This window comes from Doryrhamphus excisus, linkage group LG15, assembly GCF_037039965.1.
Source record: "Doryrhamphus excisus strain RoL-2023G ecotype Guam linkage group LG15, RoL_Dexc_Guam_v1.1, whole genome shotgun sequence".
NCBI lineage: Eukaryota > Metazoa > Chordata > Actinopteri > Syngnathiformes > Syngnathidae > Doryrhamphus > Doryrhamphus excisus.
Window position 1 is genome coordinate 16,589,325 of NC_136371.1, and position 25,869 is coordinate 16,615,193.

A 25,869-nucleotide genomic window follows, 5' to 3' on the forward strand; every position below is an offset into this window, starting at 1 on the left:
CTTTTTTAGGTTTTATTTTATACAGACTGAGTGTAATAGATAAAGTACTGCAATTTTCTGTAATGTACAGTTAAGTTATTTTGACTTTTGTCTGAATCTGGCACCCTAATTAAGAATGGTTGTGGATTTTATGCTATATATAATATTATATAATTGTTCTTGTATTAAGTTCAATTGTGGAGTATTTCTTGCTTTGCTCTAATCATTTTTTATATAAGGTCCCTGAGGTGGGCCAACTCCAGGCTATTTTCTTGTAACAAAAAACGTTTAAATATTAAAAAGACTTTATTTTTTTAAGTTGGAATATGAGAAACAAACAAAAGAACACATGAAGTTGTACTTTTTTTGGAAAATTAATTTGCAGAAAAGGGCATAATGTTATAAGGGATTCAGTCAAAATATCTTGAGAATAAAGTAATAATTCTGGGAATAAAACAATTTTACAGAACAGCAAAAATGCAAAATAAAACTGCTGTAATTTTACAAGTCAAAATATATATTAAAAAAAAGGTATATTCTAGTCACAATTTTCCAAGAATAAACATATAATATAATGAGAAAAAATAATAAATATCGAAATAAAGGTGTAATTTTTGGGGGGGAAATGTTTGAATATTTTGTAAATAAAGTCAAAATATTATGGGAATAAAGCCATAATATTACAAAATGAAATTCCTGAAGACTATTTCAGGAAAAAGCAGCAAAAATAGGTGCAAATTAAGAGCAAAGACCGAAGTTCATACAAGAAATATACTTTTTCACCTGTAACACAAAGCTGAGACGCATTTTTGTTCTGGACATAGATAAGATATAACCCCTCGCTGGAAAAATGTTGTGACAATACATCATAAAACTAAAACAGATATTACGTTACATTTGAAAAAAATTAAAGAAATAATGCTGGTTTTGTTCGTCCTTTAAAAGGTCACAAATATCCACAGGAGGAGCAGAAAGGGTCTCTCGTGCACATTCGAGTCCCATTAAACGTGCTCCGGGTGGTTCTGCAGGCAGGTGATGAACTCCTTCACCTCTTTGCCCTCGAAGCAGATCAGGTAAATGGCTGCAAACAGCGGGAATCTAACCGAGAGAAAGAAACACATTTTTAAACTACACTCTAGAAAAAGAAAAACGCATCACGTTCCGTAGTGGACTTTTAGTGTGGCCAGCTGTGCACTAGTCATGCTGTCCAATAGCAGGATAAATAAATAAAATAAATAAATAAATAAAATATATATATATATATATTTACATTTATATATTTAAAATTAAAATTAAAATTAAAATTAAAATTAAAATTAAAATTAAAATTAAAATTAAAATTAAAATTAAAATTAAAATTAAAATTAAAATTAAAATTAAAATTAAAATTAAAATTAAAATTTAAATTTAAATTAAAATTAAAATAAATTTTTGACTTTATTTCCCAAATATTCAAACATTTCCCCCCTGAAAATTACACCTTTATTTAGATATTAATTAAAATTAAAATTAAAATTAAAATTAAAATTAAAATTAAAATTAAAATTAAAATTAAAATTAAAATTAAAATTAAAATTAAAATTAAAATGTGACTTTATTTCCAAAATATTCAAACATTCCCCCCTAAAAATTACACCTTTATTTAGATATTAATTAAAATTAAAATTAAAATTAAAATTAAAATTAAAATTAAAATTAAAATTAAAATTAAAATTAAAATTAAAATTAAAATTAAAATTAAAATTAAAATTAAAATTAAAATTAAAATTAAAATTAAAATTAAAATAAATTTTTGACTTTATTTCCAAAATATTCAAACATTTTCCCCCTAAAAATTACACCTTTATTTAGATATAAATTAAAATTAAAATTAAAATTAAAATTAAAATTAAAATTAAAATTAAAATTAAAATTAAAATTAAAATTAAAATTAAAATTAAAATTAAAATTAAAATTAAAATTAAAATTAAAATTAAAATTAATTTTTGACTTTATTTCCAAAATATTCAAACATTTCCCCCCTAAAAATTACACCTTTATTTATTAGTAAAATTAAAATTAAAATTAAAATTAAAATTAAAATTAAAATTAAAATTAAAATTAAAATTAAAATTAAAATTAAAATTAAAATTAAAATTAAAATTAAAATTAAAATTAAAATTAAAATTAAAATTAAAATTAATTTTTGACTTTATTTCCAAAATATTCAAACATTTCCCCCCTAAAAATTACACTTTTATTTAGATATTAATTAAAATTAAAATTAAAATTAAAATTAAAATTAAAATTAAAATTAAAATTAAAATTAAAATTAAAATTAAAATTAAAATTAAAATTAAAATTATATAAAAAAGATAAATATATATAAATAAATAACAAATAAATAAAGGATAAGCGGCATAGAAAATGGATGGATAGTCCTATGGATGGATGTATTCAGTGTCTGTCAAGCAACAAGAAGCAGTCACGGCACTAGTGAGGGCAAAACGCACGATCCAATGGCGGGACGACTTACTTGCTGACCAGGTCCTTCTTCTGAAGCATCTTGTAGACCTCAGCAGAGGTTTGTGGGCCCTGCAGTTTCTGGCCATTGAGCATTTCGGCCTCCAACTCTGTGATGGACTATTGAAAGAATAGTTTGAGAAATTGGCATCTCCACTGCTCCATTTGTAGCACTGTTTAAAGTAAATACATAATAGTAATAAAAGTAAATAAATAATAGTAATAGTAATAAAAGTATATAAATAAATCGAATAAAATATAAAAGAATATAAGATGAAATATAAAAACTCAAAAGATAGACACCATTGTTATTATATTATATTATATTATATTATATTATATTATATTATATTATATTATATTATATTATATTATATTATATTATATTATATTATATTATATTATATTATATTATATTATATTATATTATATTATATTATATTATATTTATTGAGGGCTGACTTCCTGTTTGTGTTGGAACATGGATTCTTTAGACCAGGGGTCTCAAACTTGCGGCCCGCGGGCCAAATGTGGCCCGCAGGACACTAGTTTGAGGCCCCCGCCTTGATATGAAAGTTTAATGTTAGTTTGATATGGATGCTGTATGGTATCATGTACCCAGAAAAAATGATTACGTTTGATTCATGTTCATGTTAAAGGTTAAATAACTGTTAATAGTTATCCTCCCTATCCGTGTGGAAGTGGTATTTTTTGGCTATTTAAGTTGAAAGGAAATAACTTGAAGGCTACCGTTTAGGTCGCTAGCTCTCTAGTTTGCGAGTTAGCATGTGTCTCAAGACCCTGCAGTTGCGCAATATGTATATAATATAACAGCACAACTTATGAATTATTACCTTTTTGAAAAATCGTGACAAGTGAAGCCGCAAAATTAGAAGCACACCGTCCAAACCCACCTTAGATGTTTTGACAAAGGCCTCCGCAACTTTGCGGTTTCGTCCCCCGTAGCAAGTGGTGACGAGGTCAGCGACACCGCAGCTCTCCAGGAAGGTGCTGGAGTCCACTTGGCCCTTGCAGAACAACTTGGCGAAGGCGACCATCTCCATCAAACCCAGCCTGATCACCGCCGCCTTGGTGTTGTCCCCGAACCCGAGGCCGTCGCAGAACCCCGCCCCCACTGCCACAATGTTCTGACACGGCAAAAGGGTACAAAGTGTCATTCTTTTGTTTTCCATGTGATTGTGTTAATATTAAACGTCAGGAATTATCCAATATCACTTTTCATAGTTAACATTAATCATACTGGACACACGAAAAACTGGCAATACGGAGTTAAAGTGATATGGATGCTGTATGGTATCATGTACCCAGAAAAAATTATTACGTTTCATTAATGTTCATGTTAAAGGTTAAATAACTGTTAATAGTTATCCTCCCTATCCGTGTGGAAGTGGTAAGTTTTTGGCTATTTAAGTTGAAAGGAAATAACTTGAAGGCTACCGTTTAGGTCGCTAGCTCTCTAGTTTGCGAGTTAGCATGTGTCTCAAGACCCTGCAGTTTCGCAATATGTTGTAAATCAGGGTCTCAAACAGGCGGCCCACGGGCCAAATGTGGCCCGCAGGACACTAGTTTGAGGCCCCCGCCTTGATATGAAAGTTTAATGTTAGTGCGCCCCCCCGCGCAAGTTTGATATGGATGCTGTATGGTATCATGTACCCAGAAAAAATATTACGTTTGATTAATGTTCATGTTAAAGGTTAAATAACTGTTAATAGTTATCCTCCCTATCTGTGTGGAAGTGGTAAGTTTTTGGCTATTTAAGTTGAAAGGAAATAACTTGAAGGCTACCGTTTAGGTCGCTAGCTCTCTAGTTTGCGAGTTAGCATGTGTCTCAAGACCCTGCGGTTTCGCAATATGTTGTAAATCAGGGTCTCAAACAGGCGGCCCACGGGCCAAATGTGGCCCACAGGACACTAGTTTGAGGCCCCCGCCTTGATATGAAAGTTTAATGTTAGTGCGCCCCCCCCCCCCGCGCAAGTTTGATATGGATGCTGTATGGTATCATGTACCCAGAAAAAATATTACGTTTGATTAATGTTCATGTTAAAGGTTAAATAACTGTTAATAGTTATCCTCCCTATCCGTGTGGAAGTGGTAAGTTTTTGGCTATTTAAGTTGAAAGGAAATAACTTGAAGGCAACCGTTTAGGTCGCTAGCTCTCTAGTTTGCGAGTTAGCATGTGTCTCAAGACCCTGCGGTTTCGCAATATGTTGTAAATCAGGGTCTCAAACACGCGGCCCACGGGCAAATGTGGCCAAATCTCTTGTCTACATGCGCCGTGAAAATCAAACAGAATAGTCAATAGGGCATGCCCAGTAAAACGTAAACATCAACATCACGTGATACCGGCTTCCCCGAGTTTTTCTTTCACTTAAATAGCCAAAAAACTTACCACTTCCACACGGATAGGGAGGATAACTATTAACAGTTATTTAACCTTTAACATGAACATTAATCAAACGTAATAATTTTTTCTGGGTACATGATACCATACAGCATCCATATCAAACTTGCGCGGGGGGGGGGGGGGGGGGCGCACTAACATTAAACTTTCATATCAAGGCGGGGGCCTCAAATTAGTGTCCTGCGGGCCACATTTGGCCCGTGGGCCGCGTGTTTGGGACCCTGATTTACAACATATTGCGAAACTGCAGGGTCTTGAGACATGCTAACTCGCAAACTCGAGAGCCGGCGACCTAAACGGTAGCCTCCAAGTTATTTCCTTTCAACTTAAATAGCCAAAAACTTACCACTTCCACATGGATAGGGAGGATAACTATTAACAGTTATTTAACCTTTAACATGAACATGAATCAAACGTAATCATTTTTTCTGGGTACATGATACCATACAGCATCCATATCAAACTAACATGAAACTTTCATATCAAGGTGGGGGCCTCAAACTAGTGTCCTGCGGGCCACATTTGGCCCGTGGGCCGCGTGTTTGAGACCCTGATTTACAACATATTGCAAAACTGCAGGGTCTTGAGACACATGCTAACTCGCAAACTCGAGAGCCGGCGACTTAAACGGTAGCCTCCAAGTTATTTCCTTTCAACTTAAAAAGCCAAAAACGTACCACTTCCACACGGATAGGGAGGATAACTATTAACAGTTATTTAACCTTTAACATGAACATTAATCAAACGTAATCATTTTTTCTGGGTACATGATACCATACAGCATCCATATCAAACTAACATGAAACTTTCATATCAAGGCGGGGGCCTCAAACTAGTGTCCTGCGGGCCACATTTGGCCCGTGGGCCGCGTGTTTGGGACCCTGATTTACAACATATTGCGAAACTGCAGGGTCTTGAGACACATGCTAACTCGCAAACTCGAGAGCCGGCGACCTAAACGGTAGCCTTCAAGTTATTTCCTTTCAACTTAAAAAGCCAAAAACTTACCACTTCCACACGGATAGGGAGGATAACTATTAACAGTTATTTAACCTTTAACATGAACATGAATCAAACGTAATATTTTTTTCTGGGTACATGATACCATACAGCATCCATATCACTTTCACTCCGTATTACAGATTGACATAATATTTGCAAATGATGATTAATAAATATTAATTTGTAATTCCTGGTACCTTCAGGGCTCCGCACAGCTCCACCGTGTCGCTCTCCCGCACCACAGTGATGCGAAAATTGGGAGTCTGGAACAACTCTTTGAAGACAAGCCCGTTTGACTCATTTGTTGAGCCTACGGTTTTGGAAATAGAACATTCACAAACCAGGACAGCGTAGATACGAAGCACTGATCATGAAGATGTGACTCACCAATGGTGGTTTCACAGAACTTCCCATCAGCCACCTCACTAGCGATGTTGGCTCCCATCAGCACGCTGACCTCTATCTCCAGTTTCTCTCGAATGATGTCCGAGATGAGCTTCAGTCCATGCGGGCCCTCGTCAATGCCCTGCAATGAAGAAGAACATGAATGTTCGCTCTTCCGTGAAGAACATGCGACATAATGATGTTCTCACTTTGATGAGGGAGATGCCGATAGCTCCGTCTGCAACGTGAGGTTTTATCTGGTCACAAACTGAGCCGATGAATTGATGCGGGACGACAAAAACCAGCAACTTGGCTCCTTTCACGGCATGAGTAATGTCTGGAACAGCCACCTGTCCAAGGCAGACACTGATTTCCTGTTTCGTAATGCCTCGCCACTTTGAATATATTTACAAAAAACCCCAAAAAAGAGTGAAGCCATAAGTTGAAGTGCAAAGCAAGCAGTTAAACCTCAGTTTTCAACCCCCGCGGACCCTGCGGTGCTCCGGAACTGGCCTTTTAACGATACCAAAACCCAGAACTAAAACCCACGGTGAGGCAGCATTTAGCCACTATGGCCCCCACCCGTGGAACAGCCTGCCGGAGGGCCTCAGGACTGCGGAGACTGTTGATATTTTTAAAAAAAGATTAAAGACGCACCTTTTTAATCAGGCTTTTAACTCATATTTTAAACTCTTCTTATGTTTTTATCTTTTTAGTCCCATTTTATGCTCTTAGTCTTCAGCTTTTAACTCCGGTGTTTTGTTTTTATCTTTTTAGTCATATTTTTTTGCTCTTAGTCTTCAGCTTTTAACTTCAGTGTTTTGTTTTGATCTTTTTAGTCCTATTTTATGCTCTTAGTCTTCAGATTTTAACTCCAGTGTTATGTTTTTATCTTTTTAGTCCTATTTTATGCTCTTAGGCTTCAGATTTTAACTCTAGTGTTTTGTTTTGATCTTGTTAGTCCTATTTTATGATCTTAGTCTTCAGATTTTAACTCCAGTATTTAGTTTTTATCTTTTTAGTCCTATTTTATGCTCTTAGGCTTCAGCTTTTAACTCCAGTATTTTGTTTTTATCTTTTTAGTCATATTTTTTTGCTCCTGGTCTTCAGCTTTTAACTCCAATGTTTTGTTTTTATCTTTTTAGTCCCATTTTATGCTCTTAGTCTTCAGCTTTTAACTCCAGTGTTATGTTTTTATCTTTTTAGTCCTATTTTATGCTCTTAGTCTTCAGATTTTAACTTCACTGTTTTGTTTTTATCTTTTTAGTCATATTTTTTTTGCTCTTGGTCTTCAGCTTTTAACTCCAGTGTTTTGTTTTTATCTTTTTAGTCATATTTTATGCTCTTCGTCTTCAGATTTTAACTCCAGTGTTTTGTTTTTATCTTTTTAGTCCTATTTTATGCTCTTAGTCTTCAGTTTTTAACTCCAGTGTTATGTTTTTATCTTTTTAGTCCTATTTTATGCTCTTAGTCTTCAGCTTTTAACTCCAGTGTTATGTTTTTATCTTTTTAGTCCCATTATATGCTCTTAGTCTTCAGCTTTTAACTACAGTGTTATGTTTTTATCTTTTTAGTCCCATTTTATGCTCTTAGTCTTCAGCTTTTAACTCCAGTGTTATGTTTTTATCTTTTTAGTCCTATTTTATGCTCTTAGTCTTCAGATTTTAACTTCACTGTTTTGTTTTTATCTTTTTAGTCATATTTTTTTTGCTCTTGGTCTTCAGCTTTTAACTCCAGTGTTTTGTTTTTATCTTTTTAGTCATATTTTTTTTGCTCTTGGTCTTCAGCTTTTAACTCCAGTGTTATGTTTTTATCTTTTTAGTCCTATTTTATGATCTTAGTCTTCAGATTTTAACCTCAGTGTTTTGTTTTTATCTTTTTAGTCATATTTTTTTGCTCTTGGTCTTCAGCTTTTAACTCGAGTGTTATGTTTTTATCTTTTTAGTCCTATTTTATGCTCTTAGGCTTCAGCTTTTAACTCCAGTGTTATGTTTTTATCTTTTTAGTCCTATTTTATGCTCTTAGTCTTCAATGTTTCCTCAGGGGGGTCCTCCACACTGGGGGCTGTGTCGGGTCTGCTGAGGGGGTGCCATCCTTGGGTCCCTTCGACCCGGCCGGCTGGGAGTTCCTCCCTTTAATGTGGGGGTCCGCCCGTCTGTCGGAGTCGGGGGGCCCGGGTGCTGGTCCCCCGATGGCACGGCCTGCAGCTCCTCCCAGTGTGGACGGCCCCAAAGGTGGCGTTTCCTTGTTCCTCAGTGCCATGCCATGTCTCCCTACTGTGTGTGATTGTGTGATTGTGTGTGTGTGCGTGTGTGGGTCTAGTATGGAGGGTGGGAAGGAGGGGCTTTCTTTTGTTTCTTTGTTTTTTCCTTTTAATTGTGGAAATTGTTTTAATTCTGTAAAGCACTTTGTGTTGCAAAGTGCTATACAAATAAAGTTGATTTGATTTGATTTAGATTAAAAATTTTTCGACACAAATTGCCCTTTTGTGCCCAAAGGCATTGCTGACTCACTGTTTTTTAGCAAGTGGGGCCACGAGGCCCAAAACAGTTGCAAGTGACAGCAATTTGAAACACAATATTGAATTAAAGAACGAACGCCTCCGTCAACAAAAGTCACTAGAGGTAAAAGTTCATTTATCCATTTAATTCATCACGCATCATTATTTCACATTGTTTCTGCATGTAGCGCTACAATTACTCCTTATAAATTTTATTTTTATTTTATATTTTTGGTTGTTTATTCTATTTTATTGATATTTTATTGTCTCTGGCAACACAATCCCAAAAAAATTGACAAAAAAAAAAAAAATACCAATAATAATGGAAAAATCCCTAATAATTTTACCGGAATAAAGTAAAAAAAAAAAAATCAAGAAAAATGTTTCAATTTAATAATAAAAATAAATTGTAATTCACGAGAATAAAGTAATATTACAAGGAAAAATAAGTAGCATTTTAGTAGTTGAAAAATTAAAGAAAAAATATAATTTTTTTCAAGTCATAATATTATGAGAAATAAAAAAAAGTTCATTTATCCATTTAATTCATCACACATCATTATTTCACATTGTTTCTGCATGTAGTGCTATAATTACTCCTTATAAATTTTATTTTTCTTTTATATTTTTGGCTGTTTATTTTATTTATATTTTATTGTGTCAGGTAACTTTATTTGTTTCCTTCTCATAATACTACATATTTTTTTCTTTAATATTTTAACTCTATGCTGCTAAAATTATATTATTTTTTTCCCTCATATTACCAGATTATTCTCATCAAATTGCAACTTTTTTTCTCATTAGAATAGCAACATTTTGACTTTATTCTTGTCAAATTTCTGCTGTTGTTTTTTTAAACTATTATTTAACATAATTTCACCTTTCTTATTATTATTTTTCTCATAGTATTTTCACATTATTCCCATAATAGACCTTTTTTTCCTAGCCTAATTTTCCAACAATTACAACGTATTTTTTGGTTTTGTTTGTTTCTCATAATATTATGACTTGAAAAAATATTTTTTTTCTTTAATTTACTAAAAAGCTACTTATTTTTCCTTGTAATGTTACTTTATTCTGGTGAAATAAATTTTTTTTTATTATTAAATTTATTTTTTTTTACTTTATTCCGGTAAAATTATTAGGGATTTTCCCATTGTTATTGGTATTTTTGTTTTTTTTTTTTGTCCATTTTTTGGGGATTTTTTTGGAAAATTAGGTTGGGAAAAAAAAGTTAGAATACTACAAGAATTGAAAGTAGAATTGGAAAAAGTGAAAATATGGCACTTAAGTCATGGTTAAGACAATTTACAAAAGAAAAGTTGAAATAGTTGGAGGGGAAAAAACAGCAGAAATTGAATTTCACGAAAAAAAAGCAGAAATTCTCAGATTTAAAAGTAACTCAATTAGATAAAACTAATATCATGTCAGTCGCATCCCCTGAACTTCTTACTTTATAATTCCCAGTTATTCCCCTGTGTTAATACCGGACAATTACCACATTCCTCGGCAGCTTGTGGCCTGGCAAATATTTCAGATTTTCATGCTCTGTGTTGATGATCTCCGTCAGTTTTCTCCCAGAGACCATTTCCTCATAAACCCACATGTTGACCACTGGGTCGAACCGGTTGGAAGATCTGACGTTGCATCCGACGATTTTGGCAATTGAAGAGCCCCTTAAGAATAAACATTAGAATAAAAACATTTGCATTAAAGCTAATTAATTAAACAAATGCAAACTAATCACGGCTGCTAAACGAATCGTGTCAAGTGTGCTTTCATACTATAAAACTGACTTCTAAACAAGTCAAATAGTTTTTTTTCGACTTGAATTATCAATTATAAAAACACAAAAATAAATATATGATAATATGAAAATGTACCAATTTCCTGATCCCACGATGCAGACTTTTTTCCCAGGCATTTTGTCTCCTGTGACGCTTTCCAGACTATGAGCTGTAGTGTAACAATACTTCATTTCTTCCGTGTATCGTAACTTCCTTATACGCCCACGCAGTGCCAGAGATTCAGGAACAACACATTTCCACTGCAATAAAAAATAAACATTTAAACATGTTTTTTTTTTTTTTTGGTAAAATATCTAATAGCAATATTTATTTCCAACCACGCTCACCATTCGATGTGAACGGATCTGCATGCGAATTGCATAAAGTACGATAAACATATTTTCACCTTAAGCACACAATATGTGCATGTATAAGTTATACCACTTTTTTATAAATTATTTCCATAAACTACACCTGCGGAAAGCGAGAAATAGCGTCAAAATGTTACTATTTACAACAGCGTCACGCCGGAAACGAGTGTTCCAGGAACTTCCGGTGACAGTGTGAAATACAAACAAGTGCGCATTCGGATAGAATATTATTAAATATATGTATATTATTATTTATATGCATTTATTCATTAATAATTAAATTTCGTTTATATTATACATTTATGTATGTTGTTTATATTAAGAATCAAACAAAGACGAGTCGGGTCACGTGATCTATTTCCGGTCCGGAGCTACCAGGAAGACTGTCAAGCTAGCTCAGCTGGGCATGTTTTATCAAGTATTGCCGAATAGAGCAAATAAACAAGCGGTCTGCTGTGGCATGTTTGGCGAATACGAGATGAAATTTCAACGCCGCTCTACATTTTAAAAGGAACCTCTGCCTCTTTTGTTGTTTTGTGAGCTAGCTTGACGGGTTAGCTTCAGGCCAGTTTAGAGGCTGCGGCTAAAAAAGGTGGTGGTGTTGCCAGTGACTATGCAAGGAGAAACCACGGCAATAAGAATCACGGAAAACGAAGGTAAACTGGATGTATTCCCCCAGAACAGGACTCCAAGCTCGGGTAGAGCAAGTACAAAAAGCTGGCAGTATAGGTGAGTGTTTTTAGCATTGGTGTAGCTCTTCACTGAATAGTATTGTGTGTACTTCACGGACATCCATACTTTAAAAGATGTCACGTGGAAGTGCTTGAATTGACACACTGCTATTGTTTTGGATAATTAGTCACACTATAATAGTGTAATAAAACTAGAACTCGCATCCATTTTCAAAGAAATTAGCAGTAGAAGTGTATATTCTGATTGTTTTGATCTGTTTTTATATTATAACATCACTTGACAGTGACCACATGGAGAATATTGATGGCTACTTGATGAAGTATACCAACCTGGTGACAGGCTGGCAGTACAGGTGAGGTGTCAATCATTCACAACTGCTGATGCAATTTCACTGACATTGACAGAGTTGCCACACCTATTATTATTATTGTTGTTGTTGTTTTTTTTAGGTTCTTTGTTCTCAACAATGAGGCCGGATTTCTGGAGTACTTTGTCAATGAGCAGTCACGGCCTCAGAAACCACGTGGCATGCTCGCCCTGGCTGGGGCGGTCATCTCCCCCAGCGACGAGGACTCGCACACTTTCACTGTCAATGCAATCAGTGGCGAGCAGTACAAGCTCAGGGGTGGGTTTCAAAAGTCTTATTCTGATATGCGTTGGGAATAATAGTAAATTAATAATCATTAATCAAATGACAGTACAGTAATTCCTGCTTTATTGCAATTAATTGGTTCCCGACCATAAGTGAGTCTCTACAAATTAGGATTCCTTATTTAGAAATGTAACCAATGACCAATTATTTTTGCCTGAAGGCAGCTGGGATAGGCCCTAGTGAGGATCAATGTAACATTACTGACACCTAGTGGCCATTTTAGAATGGTACATATCGCAACATGTTTGACCAGCAAAGTCCGTTTACAGCAAGCTTGTCTTTTTATGCGCTTGTGGCACATTCTAAAAATACAATTTAATGAGAAACAACAAAAATCTGCAGTATCATTATAAGAATAAAGTACAAATATTAACAGAAAAAGTTGTAATCGAACAAGAAATTCACTTTTTTTTACATGAATAACATTGCAGTGTTATGACGAGGAAAGATAATGGAATTTTTGTCGCATTAAGTTGAAATTTTTTTTAAAGACTTTCTTAAATCGTAATATAGGACACAAAACAAAGTTTGGGGAAATTAACTTGTGGAAAAAGTTATGTTACACAAATAAAGTTGAAATATAATGGGAAGAAAGTCAGTCATCATTTTGACAACAAAATTTACAGCAAAAACAAACAGCTGTTATTTTCTAAAAATAAAATAGAAAAATTACAATGTGTAAAATATATTGTGTACATAAATATAATTAAAAAAATGATTATAAGAAAATCATTCTAAAGAAAAAGTTGCAATTTTACAAGAATTAACTGGTAATATGTTATGAAAAATTTAATTTTAGTTGCATAAAGTTGAAATATTAAAGAAAATCTTTTTAAATGTAATGTGAAAAACAATACAAAAATACATTTGTATAATTAGAGGGAAAAGCTCTAATATGGGAATATTAATATGATTTTTTTAATGTACACAAATTAAGAATAAACTTAAAAAAGAGCAAATTTCATACTACTAAAAGCCCTTTTCACCTATATTAAAAAACTGAGTTGCTGTTTTGACAATGCCTAATTTAGGCACAAAATGAGTAAAATTTGCTTAATTTGCATATTTCTCATGAATAATAGGCCCCATTTATGAATTAAGATATTTTGACAAACAGTGATAGTGAAGCTGTGACATTCGAAGTGCAATGTCGCAACAAACTTGTAGCGCATAATGAACATATTATGTGTATTTTTACAAATTAACACTTAGCAACAGTATGACTGACGAGGTTTCACTCTGTTTGCTGTTGTTCTACGGAATGCCACGGTTCTATGAGGGTGATCCCTCACGGCAAAATTATGGCGTTCGTTTTCATTTATTGTGTGATTAATTCAGTTAGTATCGTCTTTTTCAGAACGTTTTCTCGGAAAAAATGTATAATATTCAGACACATGCGGATCTTTACTGTTAATTATTCATTGGTGATTCCCGTCTGCTTTTGGGAAAGTAACGCTGACGTGTGTTTTTGCCCTCAGCCACCGACGCCAAAGAGAGGCAGCACTGGGTGAGCAGACTGCAAATCTGTACACAGCATCACACAGAGGCCATGGGGAAGGTAAGACTCGTTTTTTATCGGTCTGCAGTACACACTAAATACACTAATAAAACTACAGACGGCGAATACTCATTATATTAAAGAAAAATGGGAAAAATAGCTCAAAACAAATATTACAGAAACTGAATGGTTGGGTATGATTATGACCCAAAACACCACAACATCATCTCGGGTCTGGAGGGAGCATTGCTGGAAGAATATAATTAGATTTTTCATTACACTAGAACAGGGGTCGGGAACCTTTTTGGCTAAGAGAGTCATAAAGGCCAGATATTTTAAAATGTGTATCTGTGAGAGCCATATACATTTTTTTAAAACATTGAATGCAATAAAATGTGTGCATTTTTATGTAAGACCAACAGTTTTAGATAATGGGCTCTAATTACGTAGACCAGGCACACTACCGCACGCCAATGGGGTGTGGCCAGCACACTTTCGTGAGCAGCGCAGGGGGGCAGACTATATATTTTACACGTAACAGTCCACCTGGTATTATTGTATCTGTAAAATTGTCATGCAATCTGCTATTATTATTTATTATTTTATATTTATATTTAAATATTTTAAAAATAATAAAATATTATAATAATTACAATAAAATTAAAATAATAATTATTATATTATTATTATGTAAAATATGCAAATATAACAATAATATTATATATAATTAATATAATAATTAGCATTAATATAATAATTATAATAATCATAATAGTTCTAATAATAATTATAATAATCTAATAATACTAATAATAATTATTATTATGTGCTTGTGTCCCTTTTTTCAGGAGCACTTTGTAAACAACAGACCATGTCAAAAAACGAAATTGACAAAACCATCAAAAGGTTGGCTCGGGCCATGATGCCAGGTTGTATGTTGAGTTTAAATGAAATACTTTGGAAAGATTGGGCGGGCCGTATTCAAACACTTGGCGGGCCGGATGTGGCCCCCGGGCCGTAGTTTGCCCACCCCTGATATAGATGGACAAATTAAAATGCATAAGAAAGTTGTTGATTTTGAATATTATTTTTAACAGTCATTTCTGTGATGGTTTACTTTAAAATGTTAGCAAAAATACATTTTTATTGTGGTAAGAAATGCTCGAGAGCCAGATACAGTCATCAAAAGAGCCCTACCTGGCTCCCGAGCCATAGGTTCCCTACCTCTGTACTAGAAATTAAACAAAAATATCTTAAAGTTACCCAGCCATGTTGGCGTCAGTGTGGTACGGTCCATGTCAACCATTCACATGTGTTCTGGTGATGCCCAAATATTATTAATTTTTGGAGACGGTATGTAAAACTAGGAGAGGATTTTGGGATAGCCAAATTATGTGCTGTGTATGTCCAGCGCCCCCTTTTTGTTTTGAGTGTGTTTGTATTGCTGTTGACGTTTTGTTTAAAAAAAAAAAACTACAGACGGGCAGCATCAGAACCCCCGTATACTTCAATTTTCACGTACCTCATTTCATGTTGTGTGTTTCGGCGTAGAGCAATCCTCCACCCAAGTCACGCAGCTACTCCATGGTGTCTCAAGGCAGCAGCAGCTCCCCCATGTCCCTTCGCCGAACCAGCCAGAACCCTGCCGCCTTGTTCAACTGGCAGACCCACAAGGGCTCGTCCCTCTACTCCAGCAAGCGGTCCCTGCTGCCGGACCATCTAATGGATGCCAGAGAAGTAAGCCATTCAAATGTTTCCTATCGTCAAACAAATGTAAATATTAGCCAATAACAACACAAATTAACACACAATTTGAAATAAATGTATGAAATAATTTATGAAATAAATTAATAATAATAATTTATTTTTTTACTTATTTGATTTTTATTGTTTATTATTATAATATAATAATAATAATTAATTTTAATTAAACTTATATATAACGCCCTTGCATCCAACATTCAAATATATCAAATACGCATCATGAGATACTACTAACTAAACACCCCCCCCAATAAACTCAATGTCAATAAACTCCAAATATTATGAAAATAACATTTACGAAGATGATTTAAGGAGAAATGTTTACATTTTTACACGTTTGTTAAATGTTTCCTATCGTCAAACAAATGTAAATATTAGTCAATGACAACACAAATTAACACACAATTTGAAATAAATTTATGAAAAACAATTAATTAAATAAATTAATAATAATATTAATTTATTTTTTATTATTTATTTCATTTTTATTATTTATTATTATAATATAATAATATTAACAATTAATTAAAATTAACGCCCTTGCATCCAACATTCAAATATATCAAATACGCATCATGAGATACTACTAACAAAACATCTCCACCCCCCCCCACGCTAGATGATGAGCCAGGCTCAGGGCCAACACAAAGACTTGATCCAGGGCATCGAGTGCCTGCCCGCCGCCCACGGACTCTCCGCTCTGGACCAGGACCTGCTCATGCTCAAGGCCACCTCCATGGCTACGATGACCTGTCTCAACGAGTGCCTGCACATCCTCAACCTGCAACAGGTGGCCAGGCAGAGAACGTCGTTTGGAGGTGAGTCTCGATACCGTATCTACGTGACATTGGCGTATCGGAAACGGAACGTGTGCTGACTAAAGACGAGTCTTGGTGACGAGTCGTAGCGACACAGTACGCAAACAATGGAATCATTTTGAATTATTGATAGGAAACCGTACCTGTTGTTATTATTACCACCTGTAATAAAGGTAATTGGATCTCAGTCAGTTAAAATGTCCACCTGCAGGGCTGCCGGGACAGGAAGCACCTCTCATCTAAGGGGGGGGGTACAACATATATAGCAGTCATGTTTGACAGGACATAAAAACGGCGAAAAGGCCCTTTTTTTTTTCTGCAGCAGATCTCATGACTCGATGCATATTTCATCAGGCGGCGCCAATCAGATTAAGTTGCCCGGCAACACGTTAGGTGGACTTAAAATGGGCTCCCCCCACCCGCCCGCCCCCTCGCACATCACAAACATGCATAAAAAGATGCCACACCGGGACGCTTAAACCAATAGGAGTAGGGGGGCGGAGGTTTCCTGTTGTCGGTCATCCCAAGGGCCGACTTGCACTCTGCCGGGTTCCGAGGGTGGGAAGGGGGGAGGTTACTTCACAAGTACCTCTGAACCTGCTGCTCTGCACCCCCACCCCATGGCAGGGTCCACCATCGAGTGGCTGGAGCCCAAGCTGCCCGACATCCTGAAGAACGGCAGCGACTCTTTGGGAAGCTTCCCAACGGGAGAGGGCCCGCTGGAGGACGGCCGCCCCGAGCTCAGCAGCCCGGAGTCGTGCAGCTTCTCCGGGGTAAGACGGGCAGGAGTTGGCTCCTGGAAACTTGATGAATTAATGATGGTGTCGCTGTGACAGGAGCAGGAAGACATCGATGGCGAGGACGAGATAGCGGACTTGTTCACAGACAAAGAGGAGGAGCTGGGGGCGGTGGAGGAGGAGCGCAGTGTCATCTTACACCTGCTCTCGCAGCTGAAGCTGGGCATGGACCTCACACGAGTAGGTCAAGTTCCACGTGTGCAACTTTCCATTTAAATATGGACTAATAACTATAAAAGCAATCTTTCGCTAAATGTACTGCAAAAAAGGCCAGTAAGGATAATTCATAATGCCGCCTACAGAGAACATACTAACTCCTTATTTCTAAAATCACAAATACTTCAACTTGCTGATATAGTTCATCTTCAAACAGCTAAAATAATGCATAAGGCTAAAAATGTCATCCAATACTTCTCTACAAGAGAGGAGAAATATGATCTCAGGGAAGAAGTACATTTGAAACACTTCTATGCCAGGACTACGTTAGCGTTAGCATAGCATTTCAGTATGCGGAATCAAACTATGGAATGGATTGAGTAAGGAAATGAAACAATGCACAACTAAAATAAAGTAAAATAAACTAAAGTAAAGTAAAATAAACCAAAGTAAATAAAATAAAATAAAGTACAATAAACTAAACTAAAATAAACCAAAGTAAATAAAATAATATAAAGTACAATAAACTAAAATAAACTTAAGTAAACTAAAAGTACAATAAACTAAACTAAAATAAACCAAAGTAAATAAAATAAACTAAAGTAAACTAAAATAAACCAAAGTAAATAAAATGAACTAAAGTACAATAAACTTAAATAAACGAAATGAAACTAAAATAAACCAAAGTAAATAAAATAAACTAAACTAAAATAAAGCAAAGTAAATAAAATAAACTAAAGTAAACTAAAATAAAGCAAAGTAAATAAAATAAACTAAAGTACAATAAACTAAACTAAAATAAACGAATGTAAACTAAAATAAACCAAAGTAAATAAAATGAACTAAAGTACAATAAACTAAAATAAACGAAATGAAACTAAAATAAACCAAAGTAAATAAAATGAACTAAAGTAAACTAAAATAAAGCAAAGTAAATAAAATAAACTAAAGTAAACTAAAATAAAGCAAAGTAAATAAAATAAACTAAAGTACAATAAACTAAACTAAAATAAACGAAAGTAAACTAAAATAAACCAAAGTAAATAAAATAAAATAAAGTACAATAAACTAAACTAAAATAAACCAAAGTAAATAAAATAAACTAAAGTAAACTAAAATAAAGCAAAGTAAATAAAATAAACTAAAGTACAATAAACTAAACTAAAATAAACGAAAGTAAACTAAAATAAACCAAAGTAAATAAAATAAAATAAAGTACAATAAACTAAAGTAAACTAAAATAAAGCAAAGTAAATAAAATAAACTAAAGTACAATAAACTAAACTAAAATAAACGAAAGTAAACTAAAATAAACAAGTAAATAAAATAAACTAAACTAAAATAAAGTACAACAAACTAAACTAAAATAAACTAAAGTAAACTAAAGTAAACTAAAATAAACCAAAGTAAATAAAATAAAATAAACTAAAATAAAGTACAATAAACTAAACTAAAATAAAATAAAAAGCAGGAAGTGAACAAACGTAACAGTTACTGATTGTAAAAGTACCAGATGGAGGGGTAGGATTTAATAAGCTTTGCTTCTTCCTACTCCTTTTGGACATGTGGAACTGGGAACTGATTATGGGATGCATTCAATTGTAATCTGATGCATGTTCAAATGAAATTAAACCATTACCATTACCATTACCATTATGCTGGAGAATATTATATGATATCTGATATCAGCTAATACGGAGCATCATAAATCACGCCGACTGCCCTCCAGGTCGTCCTGCCCACCTTCATCCTGGAGAAGCGCTCCCTGCTGGAGATGTATGCAGACTTCATGTCGCACCCGGACCTCTTTGTGGCCATCACGGACGGCGGCAGCCCGGAGGAGCGCATGGTCCACTTCGTGGAGTACTACCTCACCTCCTTCCACGAGGGCCGCAAGGGCGCCATCGCCAAGAAGCCCTACAACCCCATCATCGGCGAGACCTTCCACTGCTCCTGGAAAGTCCCCAAGAGATCGGAGGCCGCCTCTGCTGAGCCCCCGCAAGGAAGCCCGGACCCGACTGCCTCCCAGGATTCCTACCAAGTGCGCTTTGTAGCGGAGCAAGTGTCGCATCACCCCCCAGTGTCGGGGTTCTACGCCGAATGCCAGGAAAGGCGCATGTGTGTGAACACGCACGTGTGGACCAAGAGCAAGTTCATGGGCATGTCCATTGGGGTCTCCATGATCGGCGAAGGTGAGCACCCACTTTTTTTTTTAACCTCACAATAATCCCGAGGTCGTCAAGAGAGTGCTGACGGTCTCGTTAGGTTGCCTGACCTTGCTGGAACACGATGAGGAATACACCTTCACGCTGCCCTGCGCTTACGCACGCTCCATCCTCACCGTCCCCTGGGTGGAACTGGGCGGCAAAGTCACCATCAACTGCGCCAAGACGGGCTACGCCGCGGCCATCACCTTCCAGACCAAACCCTTCTACGGCGGCAAACTACACAAGTGAGGACTCTGACCGGGGCGGCGACGCGACTGTGAGCAGCATTGAACCTGCGTCCTCTCCTGCAGGGTGACGGCCGAGGTGAAGCACAACCCCACCAACGCGGTCACGTGTCGCGTTCAGGGGGAGTGGAACGGCGCGCTGGAGTTCACGTACACCAGCGGCGAGACCAAAGTGATCGACGTCACCAAACTGCCGGTTACCAAGAAGCTGGTTCGGCCCATTGAGAAGCAGGGACCCACTGAATCCAGGTCAGTGCGGGCTGGGGGGGGGGGGGGGGTTGGGAGGGGGGTCCACCGGATATCATTGAACAAGAAAATCTTAAAAATAAATAAGTTGTAATATAAATAGCAGCATTTTTGGAACATAGAGTTGAAATATTAAAGAAAAAATATTATTATAATAAACAAATCAAAATAAAGTTGTAATTTTTGAAAAATTAAGTGGGGGGGGGGGGGTTGTCCACCGGATATCATTGAACAAGAAAATGTAAAAAAACAGCAGAAATGGAAGATAAGTTCCAATATTATGAGACTCAAGTTGTAATAAAAATAGCAAAAAATAGCATTTTTGGAGCATAGAGTTGAAATATTAAAGAAAAAAAACTTATAAAAAACAAATCAAAATAAAGTTGAAAAATTAGGTGGGGGTTGGGGGGGGCACCAGATATCATTGAACAAGAAAACATTAAAAAAACAGCAGAAATGGAAAATAAGTTACAATATTATGAGACTCAAGTTGTAATAAAAATATTAAAAAATAGCATTTTTGGAACATAGAGTTGAAATATTAAAGAAAAAAAATACTATTATAAGAAACAAATCAAAATAAAAATAATAAAATAAAAATTAGGTGGGGAGGGTGTCCACCGGATATCATTGAACAAGAAAACGTTAAAAAAAAAAATAAAATAAGTTGTAATATTATGAGACTAAAGTTGTAATAAAAATAGCAAAAAATAACATTTTTGGAATATAGATTTGAAATATTAAAGAAAAAAAATACTATTATAAGAAACAAATCAAAATAAAGTTGTAATTTTTGAAAAATTAAGTGGGGGAGGGGGGTGTCCACCGGATATCATTGAACAAGAAAATGTAAAAAAACAGCAGAAATGGAAAATAAGTTGTAATAAAAATAGCAAAAAATAGCATTTTTGGAACATAGAGTTGAAATATTAAAGAAAAAAATACTATTATAAGAAACAAATTAAAATAAAAATAATAAATAAATTAGGTGGGGGGGGGGTGTCCACCGGGTATCATTGAACAAGAAAACGTTAAAAAAAAAAATAAATAAGTTGTAATATTATGAGACTAAAGTTGTAATAAAAATAGCAAAAAATAACATTTTTGGAATATAGATTTGAAATATTAAAGAAAAAATACTATTATAAGAAACAAATCAAAATAAAGTTGTAATTTTTGAAAAATTAAGTCGGGGGGTGGTCCACCGGATATCATTAATATTATGAGACTCAATTTGTAATAATATGAGGAAAAATAGCAGCATTTTTGGAACATAGAGTTGAAATATTAAAGAAAAAAATACTATTATAAGAAACAAATCAAAATAAAGTTGTAATTTTTGAAAAATTAGGTGGGGGGGGGGGTGTCCACCGGATATCATTGAACAAGAAAATGTAAAAAAACAGCAGAAATGGAAAATAAGTTGTAATAAAAATAGCAAAAAATAGCATTTTTGGAACATAGAGTTGAAATATTAAAGAAAAAAAATACAATTATAAGAAACAAATCAAAATAAAAATAATAAATAAAATAAAAATTAGGTGGGGGGGGTGTCCACCGAATATCATTGAACAAGAAAACGTAAAAAAAAAAAAATAAAATAAGTTGTAATATTATGAGACTAGAGTTGTAATAAAAATAGCAAAAAATAACATTTTTGGAATATAGATTTGAAATATTAAAGAAAAAAATACTATTATAAGAAACAAATCAAAATAAAGTTGTAATTTTTGAAAAATTAAGTGGGGGGGTGGTCCACCGGATATCATTAATATTATGAGACTCAATTTGTAATAATATGAGGAAAAATAGCAGCATTTTTGGAACATATAGTTGAAATATTAAAGAAAAAAAAATACTATTATAAGAAACAAATCAAAATTAAGTTTTGAAAAATTTGGTGGGGGGGAAGTTATGTTCATAGTATGTAGTCATAATATTAATACGAGTTAGTACGTATGTGCTCATTATATTAAGTTCTATGTGAAGTATTTCTATAATACCTCATTAACTGACTAGCAATATCTCATAGTGTATAGACTGGTCATATATTTCATATTTCATTAATTCAGTCTCATTTCATATTATCTGCAAACTATATTTGTATATATGATTTGTTAATACTTGGGTTGTTTATTTTTTTATATTGTGTATTGTGTACTGCTTAACTGATTGTGTACTCTTGCTGCTGCTTATCTTATGATCCAGACGCTTGTGGCAACACGTAACCGAGGCCTTACGGCAGAAAGACATGGAGAAAGCCACGGAGCACAAAAGACTCCTGGAGGAGCGACAGCGGACGGAGGAGCGGCACCGCTCCGAGACCGAAACATCTTGGCGGACCAGATACTTCGACAAAGAGGTTGAAGCGAACCGATCTACACTCACGTCGCGTACGATCGATGCACTGACGCGGCTTTTTTTTTTTCTTTCTTTCTCTCAGGGCGACGCCTGGATTTACCACAAACTGCTCTCCAAAAGCTCCGCCGCCAAAACCTAATTCCATACCAGCCGTAGCGGAGTCGGGAAGGCGCTTGCATGCGGAATGGGAGCAAGAGGACTTGCACTGATTTACAAACGGACCCGTACTATTCACAAAGCCTCCAAGCTTTTGTACTGATTATATACTGTATATACACAGTATATGTAATACTATGTTAATAAAACCTATTCTTGTACAGGTATTCTATAGCCTTAAACTAGTCACATGAATGAGGAATGACATTATAGTCACAGATTATGATTATGCATCGAGCCTCATGCTGGAATGCCCCCCCCCCCACTCACTTGACCTCATATCCTGCGTGGTTTTGCAGTGGAGAGAAGAACTTGCTGTACGTGCATGTTTGCTTCTCTTGCGTCTGCGTTACGCATTTAAACGTGTTGTAAAAGGTTTTAAGCTAATGTTGTTTTGTAATGCAAATAAATATCATTTTCTTTAAATGTGCTCTTTTTGGTTAAGGAAGACAGTTTTGGTGCATTCAATGGTGCTGTGCCTTTAAGTATGTGTAACTATGAACTAAAATAAGAAAATTTCACTTCAGCACATGGGGTCTCAAACTTGCGTCCCGCGGGCCAAATGTGGCGCGCAGGATGCTAGTTTGAGGCCCCCGCCTAGTTTGATATGGATGCCATATGGTTTCATGAACCCAGAAATGACACACCGCACACAATTAAATAACCAAATTTCACTTCAGCACATGGGGGTCTCAAACTTGCATCCCGCGGGCCAAATGCGGCCCGCAGGATGCTAGTTTGAGGCCCCCGCCTAGTTGGATATGGATGCCATATGGTTTCATGAACCCAGAAATGACACAACGCACACAATTAAATAACCACATTTCACTTCAGCACATAGGGGTCTCAAACTTGCGGCCCGCAGGATGCTAGTTTGAGACCCCCGCCTAGTTTGGTATGGATGCCATATGGTTTCATGAACCCATTAATGACACACCGCACACAATTAAATAACCACATTTCACTTCAGCACATAAGGGTCTCAAACTTGCGTCCAGGGGGCCAAATGCGGTGCGCAGGATGCTAGTTTGAGGCCCCCGCCTAGTTTGATATGGATGCCATATGGTTTCATGAACCCATTAATGACACACCGCACACAATTAAATAACCAAATTTCACTTCAGCACATAGGGGTCTCAAACTTGCGTCCCGCGGGCCAAATGCGGCCCGCAGGATGCTAGTTTGAGGCCCCTGCCTAGTTTGATATGGATGCCATATGGTTTCATGAACCCAGAAATGACACAACGCACACAATTAAATAACCAACTTTCACTTCAGCACATAAGGGTCTCAAACTTGCATCCCGCGGGCCAAATGCGGCGCGCAGGATGCTAGTTTGAGGCCCCCGCCTAGTTTGATATGGATGCCATATGGTTTCATGAATGCAGAAAAGACACACCGCACACAATTAAATAACCAAATTTCACTTCAGCACACAGGGGTCTCAAACTTGCGTCCCGCGGGCCAAATGCGGCCCGCAGGATGCTAGTTTGAGGCTCCCGCCTAGTTTGATATGGATGCCATATGGTTTCATGAACCCAGAAATGACACACCGCACACAATTGACGCGATATTGCCCCGCCCATACGCAAGCGAACGAGCCCTTCCTGTTTTGCTTTTTCTCTCATCATCCATGACTGAGATCAAAACACTGAAAAAGTGTTTTTTTTTTTTTTTTTTGAAAACCAGACCAAAGCTCCAGTGGCCCCCAAGTAAATTGACTTTGAGATCCCTCAAGAGACGTAGCCGGAATGCGGTAAAGATACAGTACATAGACGCCGCCATATTGGATGTGGCATAAAGGGACGCCTCAGTGGCGCCTTGTTAGGTATAAATAAATTATTCATTAATAAATAAAGTTATTTCTCTTCACTTCTGCACCCCCCCCCATCAATACCAACCACGTTGAGACTCAAAGAAAGGGAGAGCTTGTTTTAATGGTAATAAATGGTAATAAACACAGATTTTATATTTACAACGTTTCACAACACTGCCAACTAGTGGCCAGCATAAGTAACGCAATGGGGGAGAGAAGGGGAGGGAGTGATTAATAACACGTGAAAAAGTATGATTTCAAAAATTAAAAACACATACCTGAGTAATAAAAGAATGAAAATAAAGTTATTTTTCTCTTCACTTCACATTAATTACACAATGTAACAAAACCACCACGGGCCTAGCGTAAATCCCACCAGACGTGAAAATGAAAGAGGCCCTTTTAACTAAAAACAACGCTCAAAATAACGTAAAACCACTTAAAATGACAAATATATCGACATAAAAACAATATACACAACATATATGACCAAATATTAAACTAAACAACAGATTTTGTCTTAATTGGACCTACCTTTATCCATGCCAACCATGTTGTGTAGCAAAGAGAAGCAGAGCTACAAGAGCTAGGAGCAACTACGGAAGCCCGGAAGGACCGGAAGTGAAATGATAAAACAAAGCACATACAAGAAAAGTGATTAAAACAGATTAAACACGATAAGAAAAATAAATTACTCATTGACATAAAATTCACACAATTACTAAATTTTAATAAATTCACACATTTAGAAAATAAATAATAACGTGCATTTTTAACTAGTGGAATTCAGTCCAAACCAGCCTTCAATTGATTATCTATCACAGGTAGCATTAAAGTAAACAATACTTGTGACTATTTTGCCATTATAACCTCATTTTCCGAACATAATTTGCTAGTTTTGTGGCTAAATCGATGAAGTCCCACACATAAAACTGTTAAGTGCCACATTCCTTTTAATAAAACCAGTTTACGACGTTCCACAAAACGTGTTAATATTATTCAAACCCTCTAGACATGCAATACACAATAAATACCTCATATGGCCACCTTTACATTCGTAATACCCACTAAAGTAAACAATATACGATTAAAACTTGTACCAGTGTTACTATAAATGTATTCCGACTGGACCAGGAAGTGACGACTGAGGTTTGGAGTTGCTACTGCGCATGCGTGTGCAAAAGCTGTTTTGACACGTGATGCCTGATACGGCTGATTTCCATTCCAATTCGATATTGAGTAAAATTTAAAACTGGTATCGGCGATGGCTATACGTGGCTTTGTGCAGATTAAAAAGTAGTATTTTTAAAATCACAGCATGCAAATACAAGTTATCACAGCAATACAGTTACTTACTTTAAAGTTACTTCTGTATTAACTATGTAGCTATAGCTAACGTATTAACAATATAGCCAAGCTAATAAGTCGAAAAGACAGGACTAAATCAAATAAAATGTTTAATATATTAATGAAAAAAAATAAAATAGTAGTACCATAAACGGTAGCTAATTTA

At 35.5% G+C, this 25,869-nt stretch overlaps 2 protein-coding genes across 3 annotated transcripts; one reads left to right on the plus strand and one right to left on the minus strand.

Moving 5' to 3' along the window:
- Nucleotides 1-101: 101 nt before the first annotated feature.
- Nucleotides 102-25,800, minus strand: LOC131104447 (glycerol-3-phosphate dehydrogenase [NAD(+)], cytoplasmic-like). 2 transcript variants are annotated; one of them, XM_078796450.1, is made up of 11 exons: nucleotides 25,391-25,800; nucleotides 24,891-24,952; nucleotides 15,313-15,509; nucleotides 10,673-10,836; nucleotides 10,288-10,465; nucleotides 6,499-6,639; nucleotides 6,293-6,431; nucleotides 6,103-6,215; nucleotides 3,396-3,629; nucleotides 2,495-2,601; nucleotides 102-1,077 (listed from the first exon to the last, which is right to left on the minus strand). In XM_078796450.1, exons 4-11 carry the CDS (start codon nucleotides 10,765-10,767, stop codon nucleotides 981-983), a joined length of 1,104 nt encoding a protein of 367 aa, XP_078652576.1. In that variant the 5' UTR covers nucleotides 10,768-10,836; nucleotides 15,313-15,509; nucleotides 24,891-24,952; nucleotides 25,391-25,800; the 3' UTR covers nucleotides 102-980. The 2 variants fall into 2 exon arrangements, with proteins under 2 accessions (XP_078652576.1, XP_057907608.2); XM_058051625.2 differs by lacking the exons at nucleotides 15,313-15,509; nucleotides 24,891-24,952; nucleotides 25,391-25,800 and adding an exon at nucleotides 10,924-11,105.
- On the plus strand, nucleotides 11,301-22,970 carry LOC131104446 (oxysterol-binding protein-related protein 11-like). Its single transcript, XM_058051624.2, has 13 exons — nucleotides 11,301-11,676; nucleotides 11,924-11,992; nucleotides 12,090-12,265; nucleotides 13,771-13,850; nucleotides 15,342-15,527; nucleotides 16,174-16,372; nucleotides 17,000-17,145; nucleotides 17,209-17,349; nucleotides 19,055-19,517; nucleotides 19,591-19,777; nucleotides 19,844-20,026; nucleotides 22,232-22,385; nucleotides 22,467-22,970. Exons 1-13 carry the CDS (start codon nucleotides 11,561-11,563, stop codon nucleotides 22,521-22,523), a joined length of 2,157 nt encoding a protein of 718 aa, XP_057907607.2. The 5' UTR covers nucleotides 11,301-11,560; the 3' UTR covers nucleotides 22,524-22,970.
- Nucleotides 25,801-25,869: the final 69 nt, after the last annotated feature.

Coding starts and splice junctions, on each gene's coding strand:
- LOC131104447 (XM_058051625.2), bottom strand. CDS start 10,974: ATGTTTATCGTACTTTATGCAATTCGCATGCAGATCCGTTCACATCGA. Junction 6,640..10,287: donor ACAAGCTGCCGAGGAATGTG/GTAATTGTCCGG, acceptor TGCCTTGGACAG/GTGGCTGTTCCAGACATTAC. Junction 2,602..3,395: donor CCTTTGTCAAAACATCTAAG/GTGGGTTTGGAC, acceptor TTCTTTCAATAG/TCCATCACAGAGTTGGAGGC.
- LOC131104446 (XM_058051624.2), top strand. CDS start 11,561: ATGCAAGGAGAAACCACGGCAATAAGAATCACGGAAAACGAAGGTAAA. Junction 19,778..19,843: donor TACGGCGGCAAACTACACAA/GTGAGGACTCTG, acceptor CCTCTCCTGCAG/GGTGACGGCCGAGGTGAAGC. Junction 22,386..22,466: donor CCAGATACTTCGACAAAGAG/GTTGAAGCGAAC, acceptor TCTTTCTCTCAG/GGCGACGCCTGGATTTACCA.